The 12,828-nt window shown below is 41.2% G+C and overlaps 1 protein-coding gene across 9 annotated transcripts in view; it reads right to left on the reverse strand.

Moving 5' to 3' along the window:
• The window catches only part of MAP4K4 (mitogen-activated protein kinase kinase kinase kinase 4), a 165,017-nt gene that overhangs the window by 43,665 nt on the left and 108,524 nt on the right, over window positions 1-12,828 (reverse strand). For all 9 annotated transcript variants that reach the window (XM_062606931.1, XM_062606927.1, XM_062606929.1 and 6 more), the window contains exons 7-12: window positions 12,638-12,768; window positions 9,069-9,123; window positions 6,624-6,702; window positions 4,495-4,670; window positions 3,757-3,829; window positions 3,078-3,288 (exon numbers count right to left, since the gene is read on the reverse strand). In XM_062606931.1, coding sequence (XP_062462915.1) covers window positions 3,078-3,288; window positions 3,757-3,829; window positions 4,495-4,670; window positions 6,624-6,702; window positions 9,069-9,123; window positions 12,638-12,768 — 725 coding nt within the window. The remainder of the gene's footprint in view (window positions 1-3,077; window positions 3,289-3,756; window positions 3,830-4,494; window positions 4,671-6,623; window positions 6,703-9,068; window positions 9,124-12,637; window positions 12,769-12,828) is intronic.

Consider the following 12,828-nt stretch of genomic DNA (forward strand, 5'->3'; position numbering starts at 1 on the left):
GCGCCAATGGAGCTATAACCTACCACTTCAAAAACATCCATCTTAGGTTCTCATAACCAGGGAGACACACCATTTAATGGAGTTATCCCAAACTGTGGGGGTCCACACAGAATGGGATTCCACCACAGCTCATTCTGAATTTCTCCATAACCAGGTTCAGGTTTGCAAAGTACAAACTCAAACGCCTTTCAATACCAGTCACACTGAGAACTGGTGTCTCCATGTTGCTGAACAGAAACATAGACACATCTTAGAACAGCCAGATTTCTTAACCTAAACACTTATATGCCATATGGCTGATATTTATGCAACTAGTCTTTGTTTGATTTTCAAAGGGGGGGGGGGGGGGAGGGCGGTCAGAGGGAGGATAAATAATCCCCTTCCTGAAATGTTTCAGGTCATTTTCTATACTTTGACCATGTATCATTTCCACCTCCTCAGTAATACACAAATTCTAAGATTCCTGTAACAATGAGTTTTAGAAGTCACCTCTATGTCTTTTAAAAAATAATCTTTTCTCTAATACTGCTGAGAATTACAGATTTTGGCAGATGTCCTAAACACCGTTCCTGTTGCAGTCTCGGTCAAAACTGTCTAGGCTCTGTGCCAGCATTGTAAGAACAAGCCCTCGATTTTAATTTAGGAAGTGGTGGGGGAGGTGGGGAAGAAGGGAGGGAAGTATAAGCAACTTGTCCAGGGAGATTATCTAATGCATAAAATTCTTCCCAAAGAACATTAAACAGGTATATCCAAACATACACTTAACACAAGAAAACATTACAAGAAAGCAAGGCTTTCTAAAAATATCAACAAAGTGATGGAAACCCAGAGATTCAGTGCATGACACTAATCTTAATTCACATTACCAAGCTCTTCATTGTTTACTGGCTTCATCAAAACGGGGGTGGGGGGTGAGTTAAGGACAAAGTGACAACATTTCAATATTTTGGCCTTCAATTGTGTCACAACACTGATGTTTATCTAAATATGTGTCTACCACCCTTCCCCCACATTAAAGAGCTCGTTTTGGCTGTTTTGTTAAAAATCACTTGGGATCATACATTTTTTCCAACACAAGATCCAGTGAATTAAGAAGGGCTTTTTGAAAGCTAAATGCAAGCCTTTATTTAATTCACTTTAAGAACAATAAGACTGCCCCACCACCTGCAAAAGGAAAACTTTATAGCTCATCATTCATATTTATGTCTCCAAGGGAACCAGGCTGAGGTTACAGACCCAATAAAAGGTAAAGGCTTTTCTCTTACAAACTTCACATGGTTCACTGTGCAATCTTATTCAGTAATGCATCAACCTACATCACATGCCGTCTTGTGGTTGTGCAAGTTTTGTTCTGTATTTTCAAAAGCGGGACTATTTAAACAACTTTCAGGTAACTGAACTTTCTTTTTAATTGTTCATTAAATCATGATCTCTGCAACATCTCAAAAAGTTCAACCCTGGGCAGCAGAAGGTACATTGCTTTGTTTCCACTGCCAGCAGCAGCACCTCCTTTATTTTAAAAAGAAATTCCAGATTTTAAGTGTTGCACTTTATATTAAAGTCAATGACATAGATAATTTAACTGTAATCCCCTTCCTCACTAAAAAAGTACTGCCGGCAGAACCTCAGAGATTAAAGGGGCATTTAAAATAAATCACTGACTCTCATACTAAGAAAAAAATTCACAGGCCAGAAGTATGTCAACTTTTGCCCACCTTTGACAATATCAATGCTTCATTTTCATATTTTCATAGCCTCTTTTTATTATATGCTCTTGCCCCTCCTCCCACCCCCCCCACCCCAAATCGCTACAGAGTCAGAGCCAAAAAACAGTTGGAAGCACTATGATTTTTATCTTGGCAATCTCAGAAGGGTGGGGAAGAAACAGAAGAGAAATGGAGTTATGTGCCTCCCCCTTGTTGCTCCTCCTGGCTTCACGTGTGGCTGAGGCTTTGCTACCAGCACCTCCTTACAGCAGCACTAAACCTTCATGCATACTGAAAAAGAGGTATAAGGAGCATGATGTGAGCTGGAAAGCTATTTAGACCTTTTTATCATTTGTTATGTAAACATATCACAGGATGCAAATCAACATTTCGTCCTGGCTGCATCCTCACTAAACATTACCAGGATTTGGGAAACTAGACTGGGTGCAGCTTTTCCATCATTGCTAAGTGAAGAGCCAAAACAGAGACCCAAGCAAGAGGTCATTTAAGGACAACTGGAATGTGACCCTGCACTTCCTGAGAAGCTAGAGGATTGGTTTCACTTCAGCTCTGTGTCATACCCAGCTCTGGCCTGAAGAACTGTTTTCAAATCCTCCTACCTCTGAAGCTCACACTGCATATTCCATCTACATATATATAAACACACACAAGATCTGAGGAGGTGAAAAGTATGATAGAACAATATTGGACATGTAGATTCATTTTATCTTCCAGCAGTGTATGCAAATGGCATACTTATCACAGAAGTATCATTTACATATTTGTAATTTTTGCAGAATTATAATTTTAACACTGATTTATATATATATGATACTTAGAAATCTAGGTGGCTTTTACAGTCACATGCTACTATGCATGAGAGAATAATACATTAAAAATTAGGCTTCTACCTACCCATGAATGAGTGCCAAACACAGATGTTGGAGAAATCTTTAAAGGGAAATTTAAAGCATGTCATGGGCCCCTAAAAAAAAGTAATCTTGAGAAAAATACAGCTGGGAATAATTAATGTCTCCCCTTCTCTACAGCTACCTGAAGTCTAGACATGTTGCCTCATCTCTGGAACAGAGACCAAGACAGAGCCTCCCCCCAAATACCTTCAAACAACTCAGCCCTTGCTCCTGTTGCCTCCATAGGAGCTGCTGGATATTCAAATTCTCTGGAAGGTGGTTTTCACTCAAGTAGCCAGATATGGATTTAAGTGCTTTGCTCTACATTTGCCACTGGATTTGCACATGTTGCTTCCTCTCCCGAGATGTGCTGGGGCTACAGGGAATTCTTTACAAATGGGCATGGGAATAGGAAACTAAGTGGAAGCAGGGCTTCTGCACACCAGCCTCCTGTCTCTACCTCTTCCAGCCGTCTCCTTTGCTCCTTCTGCTGCTCAATGCGCTTCTGCCTCTCTGCCAACAGCTGCCTCTTGTACTCCTCCTGCTCGCGGAGCTGCTGCTCCTGCAGCAGCTGCTGTCTCCGAAGGGCCTCAGACCGTTCCTTGTTTTCCTGCTGCAGTCTCAGGAAATCACGTCGGAGGGTTGATTCTCCAGGCACATTGACAATGGAACTGCAACAAGAGGAAGTTAAAGGCTCCTGTACAATAAAGCCTGATGGGCCATTAAATACCTTTTTCAAAGGCAGGGGAACATAAATAAAATATAGCATGATGTTAAATTTTAATCTCATTTCTTTCGGAGCAAAGACACTGGATGCATGTCAAATACACGCTCTCAGTGGAAGGCGTGAAATGAGGCCAAGCAAAATAAGGACCAATTCTGTCACTGTGGACCCCCTGACCAATCATATTTGCCATAAATCTCCCTCCATCCAGAGCTCACTGGCTCTAAGCCATGTAAAGGGGAGCTTTAAAACCTTGAGCATCACAGAATGGGTATTCAAACCCTCTGGGTGGTTTGTGTGGCTTATGTGTGCATTTAATAAGAGACAGAAATTTAGCATGCTCCTGATTTATAGTCACAGACCTTTAGACTTACTTGGCATGTCTGCTCAGAGCCCTCCCAAAAGCAATTATTACCTTGGCTCTCCTTCTTGTTCAGGCACTTCCTCCTCTTCTTCCTCACTTCCACTATATTCATACTCTGTCTCATCTACCGAGAAAGAAACAAGGGCCTATAGTGCTTTAGTTTTACGACAGCAGGGAGTTGCAGTAGTGCGCCTTAGTGAACCAGTCAGTTCCCATGCTCTTCAATAAGGAGATCTACTGCAGACCCTAGAACTTATTCTACATATACGAGCCCATCCTCCCACACCTGTAGAGCAGCATAGTGCTTTGTGGCAGACTTTCAGCAAATTCCCTGAATGACACCAGGTTGTATATGTAAGACAAGACACCTGGAGAACCTCGGCACCACCTGAATAAAGCGAACAGGCTAAACATTTGCTTCATAGCTCTTGTGATGGGTTATTTCCTGCTAGTCCGATTTATGGCACCATTTCAGGGACGAACCTACCATAGATAAAAAGGCCATATATGCCAATATCCTCCTAAATACTGCTTAAAGATCGTATGGAAGAGGCTCAGAAATGAGTAAATTTAACTTATCTGAAAATAAGACACTTGAATTGATTTTCCTCTATAGAGGACAGAACAAAAACTAAAAGTTTGCTGATAGTCAAAACATGAATTAAAAAGGAACCTTTCAAGGGTTTGGGTTATTTGCTGCTTTTCTAGTGGTGGGAATTTAGAATGCAAAGTCGAACAAAACCACACATTTTTAACAAGCACAATACTTAATTTTTAGAAGCTGCATACCTTTCTCTCCTCTCTTCTTCCTGGTTCTGTCTATATGGTCCTTAAGCTGGATTCGGACTTGCCTTTCATTTGGTTGGTCACGTATAAATGGGTGCTTCAAGAGTTGTTCTGTAGAAGGTCGCTGCATGTAATTCTTCACTAGACAACCTTCTATAAAGCTGAAAAACTTTTTAGACCTGAGAATGCAGGAAAGAAAACAAAACAAAGCAAAGCAAGGTCAGAGGTAAAACTCAGCTCAAAGATTTTTTTTCTGTTCTTTCTCGAAGTCTAATTCCTTCCCTCAAAAAGCACTGTGTCCCAGAGGATGGTACAAGTGCTGTCCACAAGTGTGCCTCCAAACAGAGCTGAGCGTGCTCCAGCTGAGCACTGGGCTGGATGGACACAGGGTGATGCCAACATACCTGCAGTACTTAGGCACAGCCTCACAGTGATGTGCCTTCTTTCACAGGCATAATTTTCCTGAAAGGCAGGATCTATTAAGCAAAGGCAAATCATGCAAACCCAGCTCTGCTGGGTAGCATCCAGCTTGCTCGGAGCACAGGCAGGGCAGCTCTGGTGTGTCTTCACCTGCCCATGCTATCTAAGGGCACGTCTGCTTCAGAGCAGCCATACCGAAAGCCACAAGAACTGCATCCAACATTTCCCCTGACTCAAGCAGCACTGCACTGCTTTTGTACACACTTGGATTCACTGAGATAGGACTACAAGCATTTTAGATTATTTTATTTTTTATCCAAAGAGCCATGCATAAAATCATCATAGAACTATAGGCAGGTGTTGAACAGCGTTGTCTGCTCAACACAGGCACTTGGGGACAAATTTTCACTGACACAATTTAAGGGCATGAACTGACCTGAACTGCACGCCACATAAAGTGACAGGGCATGGGAATTAGCTAAGCTGAAGTACCACCTTCCTAAATTTGCACTTCATCTGAGCGCTTGAAAGAGGACCTCCTGACAGAAGTCACCAAACAAGTCACCTTGCAAAATGCCAATAATGGAAATACTCAAACCCACATTTTTCATCATTGGGCCTATTTTCTCATAACCTGCCATGAGCACACTACCACAATAGTTGAGTGAGTGCAGCACTGACTCAAGAGTCACTTTTTGATTGCTAGGTGCTCCCAACCTGCTCCTGTGCTTAGGCAGCAAACACTTCCACTACCATGGTTAAGTGTAAAAACAAGAGTTTCCATCCATCACTTCACCTTCCTACTGGAATCTAAGAGGCTGGATTCAAGGTAACTTTGTTGTTTGTTTTGTTTTCTTTTATTCCTCACACTTTAAGTGTTATTATTCTGAATAAAAAGGTTAATGAAAGGCTTATGCAAATACTGTATACGCATCTCTATTATTTTAACATATGCAGAAAGCAAGTATGAGAGAGGGAGAGGGATGCCTTGACAGTACAAGCGCATAAATAAGTCAATCTGAGCAAAAACCAAGCCCAGCAAGCAATCAAGTTTATATTATGTTGCTATTGAATAGGCAGTCAAATCACTTCATTATTTTGACAGGGTCACAGCATCCTGTGATCATATTCAATCTATATGAAACCTCCTTCTAGGGAGTACTGCTGTTTCGTATGTGCCAGTGTAACCAATAACTGGGACGAAATCCTCCGGTACTAATGGATTTTTCTCAGCTGGCAAGAAGCACACACTTAATTCCCCTAGTTTACAATAATTATAGTAAAAGCCTTCATTAGTTTTAATAGCTCCTTTCAACTTAGCAACTAGAACACTATAGTACCGTTCTGTTTCTGTGTTACAATACATCTGAGAAAACATACTGCATATTAAGAGTGCTGCGGGAGTTTATCTTTTAAAATATGGATCCATTTGTCACTTTAATAGAGATGCTGCTTTGTCAAGAAAAAAAGCTTGTTTTTTATTTTCACACAATTCAAGACAAAATTTCGCTGGGACAAACAGAACTACATAAACAATGTATGCTTTTTATTTCATGCTTTGATTCAGCGGCACAGAAGGTAACAGAGTGATTTTTGATAACTTAAATTGCTTTATGGTTCTCTGGAAGTGGGAACAAAACAGCATGCAATGAGACACAAAAACACATCATGCTAAAAAAAGGGCCACAAACAAGATATAGACTAACACATACCATTTCTTGGATTTTAACCGTGGCGGAGGGTTCCTGGGTATGAGAAAGAGTGCCCTCATGGGATGCATGTCACAAAGAGCTGAAGGAAAGAAAACAAAACCAAACAGAATATACAGATGTTGGCTTAGCTGCTCTTTCAATACCATGGCTTTAGCTTCCGCAACCATTCCCACTATCCTGACCACACATGCAGCAGACACAGAGAGCAACACAGCTAAATGGAATTAGCCCAAAATGACAATTCCACAGCTCAATGTGCCAAGGGTGGTCTCAAAAAGAGAAAGGGATTGAGGCATGGATTAACCTTCAGAATCAACCATGATGGGAACATCTGTGCATGGCCCTCCTCCAAGCCCCAAGTCATCTAACTTACAGTCAATAAAATATTGGGAGATGATGATGGCAGAAGGAAAGAATGACACAGTTACTGTTTCATACAAACTTCCCTTCTCTCCCATTATGGACAATGCCTCATTTTTACTATCCAGACTTGAAGATTTTCTTCACTGAGGCCTGACAGTTTTGAAGCATGGGAGGGTTTATATCAAAATAAGGATTCCCCACAGAACTGAAATGTAAACGCATTCCTTTTGTCAAAGTTAAGTCACATTTGTTTCAGTAGACACTTAGTGGGAGTCTGGGTTCTCTGCCTTATGGATTGTTCTGCTCCACAGCAAAGCACTATGGCAGAGCCAACACAGGGAAACGAGAGGAGGAAGAGGCTGCCCAAGAAAAGTCACTAGAAGTGAATCCTCTGGCTTTCACCATCTTCCTATGCTTGACCTCTTTCAGCACAAGTCTCAGCCTGAAAAATCACTGGAGAAAGAGGTAACGTTTTCCACACAAGAGAAATTCAGGAGAAACAGACTGATGTGAAGAGGATTCTGGATTCAGAAATAAGGGATCACAGCCTTGGCAGAAAAGTCCCTTGGATGCCTGTCGATCCCATCAGACCACCAAGCTTAGAGATGGACTCTTCAGCTGTCATGGGAGAAGGAGGGAGAGCCCACAAGCCAGAGGACAGAACAAGGCAAGAGCTGTTCAGAATTCACACTGGATCCCTGCTTACTTCTCAAATGCCCCTCTTGTGCTTTTAAACAAATTGGGCCCAAGCTCTGCTTTGGTTTGGAAATTAAAAAATATTATTGTTCAATTCCAGGCTTACAAAACCTATGGACACAGCTTCTAATTGAAAGCCATTCAGGTAACCCAATGCACTGAACAAAAAGGTATGGCAAAAAGGAGGTCAAGTGGTAGCTCAAACATTATTAATACAGCGCTGGCTGAGGTGTCTAGGGAGCAGCTCTCACATGGGCATTCATGCAAATGTGCAATTAGGAATTAAAAAAAAACAAACAAAACCATTACACCTCCTAAAACATGAATCAGAACAAGAGCACTGTGATTGGATTTATAAATTTCACATTAACAACAACAACAAAAAGATCAGGCAGCAGCTGTAATGAAATGTCCATGTTTTAGCTAGGAAAATATCAATACTTCATTTCAACTTGATTATTTCAAAGACAAAGGTTTCAAGCTAGGCTGTTGTGTGGTGGTGGTAGTTGCTTATGTGTAGAAAAAATTAATTAACTCAATCTTAGGTTCCTTAGGCTGTTATTTTTAAATACAGAGCTCCGGCTGCAAGTGAGGGTAGCAACGGTTCAGTAAGGACTTCCATAAAAATTATCATTAAACGTCAAAACAACATGCCTAATTTCTTTTAAAATCTTTCTGCCCTCCTATCTGCTGTCTGCCTTCACATTCAGAAAGAATAAGCACTATTATTCAGAAAATAAGCTATTAGAAATCGTGCATTTTTGGTTTCCAGGTTTCTCTCTCAAAAATACCCCTAAGAACAGAAAAGGACTCTCAAGCAGGGAACATTAAGTTCAACACTTTGTGTTGAAGGCGGATTTATAGTTTGAGTCATGTCACTGAAGATCAACACCACCCACTGACGAGTGGAAACAAAAGGAGAAGCAATGTTAGCATTACCCAGACCGACAGAAAGCCGACACAGAAACAATTGCTACAGATGCTTTTTCCATTAAGGTCAGTTTTCTCGAGGCCCCACTGCCCCTCTCCCTGGCTAAGGTTTCAGCATCCCAGGCCAGGTCATACAAAAATTGGGACACAACTCCAAAACACAATATACTACCCATAGGAAGGAAGTCTGACACTCGATTAGCTTCCAATATTCCTGCTATAGAAATTAAATTACTCCAGTCTGCACTGTAAGTGCTTAAACACAATCCTATCTTTATCGAAAGCATTGCTATTTATGGGGTTTTATTTTTATATGGCAGGCAAAACCAAAGAGAACAGAAATAAAATGAGGATACTTTTGGAAACCTCAAAACTAGGCTTAGATTACAACCAGCATCTCCCAAGTATACGTTTCAGTCTTAATCAGCCCACTGGAGCAGCATATGTATCACTTACGGGGAGCTCCTTCTGCCATCTCTATGGCTGTAATGCCGCATGACCAAAGGTCACTCTGCATAAAAAGAGAGACACCATATGTTAGTAGGTGGATTTACCCATTCAGACAGTACTATTTACAGAGGCCCTGTAGGTGAGACCGAAACCAAATACCACAGCTATTTAAACAATACAAGCTACATTTTTCTTGTAACAGCATTATACTTCTCATATAATACATATATATATATGCAGAAATGCCCATGCATATCTGTACAGAGTATGCAAACAACCCTTTCAAATAACACATGAAAATACTTTCACATTATGACAATGAAAAATATATTTGCCTGAAATCTAACTCTATGAGACAACAGATTTTTCAATATTCCTTTGCTTACAAAGGACTGGACAAGGGCATTGTCAGCATGTGCAAGAGATGCAGTTTGAAAAGCACAAGCTCAACTAGAATTGAAATTGGCCAGAGATGTCAAAAACTACAATAAATGTTGGATTTGATGAGCTTCAATATCTTTTCCAACCTAGCTGATTCTATGATTCAGGTACATAAATAACAAGCAGAAGGAAAATACTGGCCCACTGTTGAACAGGCAAGGTGAATCAGTCACTAATAACACTTTAAAGGCAGAGGTTCTCAGTACTTTCTTCACCTCTGTGTTTATCAGCACTGTTGGGCCCCAGGCCTTGGGAACTAAACTCCAGGCTGATGCAAACACAGATCCACCATCAGTGAAGGAAGAGTTGGTATATGAGCTATTGCTGGAGCTTGACCCCTACACACAGGTGGGCTCTGACAGTGCCTGTCCAAGAGTGTTAAAAGAGCTGGCTCATGTCGTTGCAAGGCCACTCTCCCATAATCCTTGAGAAGTTGTGGAGATTGGAGATCATCCCAGAAAACTGGAGGAAAGCAAATGTCACCCCCATCTACCAGAAGAGCTTAAAGGAGGATCCACGAAATCATAGGTCCATCAGTCTTACTTCAGGAAAGTGATGGAGAAGAACCTCCTAGGGGCTATTACAAGTCAAATGAAGCACATGATTAGGAAAAGCCAGCATGGATACACCAGGGGCAAATCACGCTTGAGAAACCTGACTGCCTTCTATGACAAAGTAACCTGCTCAGTTGATGTGGGGCAAATGGTGGACACTGTCTACCTGCATTTCTCCAAGGCTTTCTATCCGGTTTCCCACAACCTCCTACTAGAGAAATTGACACATTACGGTCCTGACAAGCGGTCAGTGCGGTTAGTGATGAACTGGCTGCCAGGCTGCATCAAGAACGTGGTGGTGAATAGCTCCTTTCCCAGCTTGCAGTCCATCACCAGTGAGGTCTCCCAGGGATCATTACTGAGCCCAGCGGTGTCTGGTACCTTCATAAGTGACCTGCATTATGGGATCAAGTGCACCCCGATGAAGTTTGCCAATAATACCAACTGAGTAGGGAAGTGGACACTTTGAGAGGGAGAGCCACTCTGCAGGTTGACCTGGATAGGCTGGAAGAGTGGGCTAACAAGAACCTTATGAAGTTCAAGAAGGACAAATATAAGGTCTTGCACCTGGATATACACAATCCAGAATTGCAGCACAGCCTGTGATCTCCCTGGCTGGGGAGCAGCTCTTTGGAAAGGGACCTTGGGGTCTTGGTGGACAATAAGCTCTATATACGTGAACAGTGTGCTGCTTTGGCAAAGAAAGCCAACAGGGTGCTGGGTGACATCAAAAAAAGGCATCACCAGCAGAGATAAAGAAGTCTTTATCCCACTCTACTCGGTGTTTGTCAGGCCACACCTGGAATATCGCATTCAGTTTTGGTCCCTGCTATATAAATTTAGATGTGGACAGGCTGACGACGGATTCAAAGAAGGACCACAAAAATGACCAAAGGTCTGGGAGCTTGCTGTATGAGAAAAGACTGAACGAGCTCAGTTTGTTCAGTCTTGAGAAAAGAAGGCTTAGGGAGACCTTAGCACCAAGTTCCAGTATTTAAAGACTCCTTTTTACAAGAGTCACATGGAACATGACAAGGGGTAATGGGCACAAGTTACTCTGGGGGAGATTCCAACTAGACACAAGAGGAAAATTTTTCACAATGAGATCAGTCAGCCATTGGAATAATTTCCCCAAGAAAGCTGCTGCTTTCTGAAAGAGAGCTGTTGTTGAGCAGAACAGTCTTCATTTCTGGTCATAATAGTGATGTTTTAAAAAATTACTCAGAACTAATGAGCAAATAAGCTCTTTTACTACAAGCAGAGAAGTATTCTTCCTTTTCCAATCCAGCAAGGCACTTTCGTCTTGGTCCAATCCAGCCATTTAAGCTAAGCTGCACAGACTCATGATCTTACAAAATCTTTCAACCATGAGGTTTTTGCGGGAGAGAGCCCTACAGGCCCTACCAGAAACAATAAACAGGCGCCTTCAAGAGGCACAGGAAGTTATTTTTCACATCACTACTGCATTAACAAATGCTGAAGAAAGTTCTTCTCCTTTACTAGATAATTTAATAGCCACCCTTCCTACCTAATAACTCCATCTGCAAAGATATAAAGCATTATCTTTAGTACAATGTCCTGATGGATGTAAAAAGTGATTAAATCAAGAGAAATAGGATGAATCTGATCAATTTCAGTCAAAAGGTACAAACACACCAATTCAAATAATCTGGCTTTTTTAAATAGACATACACAAACATACAGATAGCTAACAGCACTATCAATCTCAGCAAATTCCTTTAATTGATATTCAGCTCTAAAAGTCATTGTAAGGCCTTAATCACAGGCTGGTATCTTAGCTGCCCTTGGTTAGAAGCTGGAACAACTGCATTAGTCCAGGATCTTTTTCGGAAGTGTATTTTCACATTTCTTTTTCCCTTGTGCTTTCATTAAACCTACCTGAGAAGAATTTTTAAGATTACAATATGCTTTCACTAGAGAAATTTAACTTCAAATACACATACATAACATTCCTAATGGTGGCACATACACCATCAAGCCAATTACGGGCTTTGCTGTAATTGAATCTTTTGTTTGCAGCAAACTACATTAAAAATTATTTGCTGAGAAATGTTGCGATGGATAATTTTTCATCAACATATATATGTACTTTGAAATGAGGAATAGGCACAGTTTAAAGAGGTCCTTCTGTACTTCACTGGCTCTCCAGACGGTGGTTCTATTTAAGGCAACACCTAAAACGCATTCTTCTGGGTTACTGCAATAACTGGGACACGGTCTAACACAATTTAAGGTACAATCATTATACAAATTGAGAACATGAGCGTTTCCAGTTAAACTCTTTTTTGCCTTCTCTGAGCACCTACAGCACACTGAAGTCCTATACTCCTTATGTCTCAATGCTATGATAATACAAGTTACAGCAACTGTTAAAAGGTGACAATTTGACAGTACCCATACCTTGTACTCCTGTAGTAAGAATGTATCTACACAAAACAGTGTTACTCCTACCAAGCATAAGAAGTCTCAAAAACTGCTATCATTCAAGGATGTTCATACTGCAACTGCATAGTTTTTGTATGTTAGTTTGTTTTTTTCCTGTGAACAGGACTCTCTTACTCTGTAATCATACGTAGCATCTGGATTTTCATCACAGGCAATAACTTCTGGAGCCATCCAGTATGGAGTTCCAATAAAAGTGTTTCTCCTGCCAACTGTCCTGTCCAGCTGAGCGCTCACACCGAAATCCACTGCGGGTGGGAAAAGAGTAAAATAAAATAAAATAAGAAGGGAAAAATAATGCAATGATT

This window comes from Pezoporus occidentalis, unplaced genomic scaffold, assembly GCF_034315485.1.
Source record: "Pezoporus occidentalis ecotype Australia unplaced genomic scaffold, CSIRO_AGI_Poc_V1 ctg99, whole genome shotgun sequence".
NCBI lineage: Eukaryota > Metazoa > Chordata > Aves > Psittaciformes > Psittacidae > Pezoporus > Pezoporus occidentalis.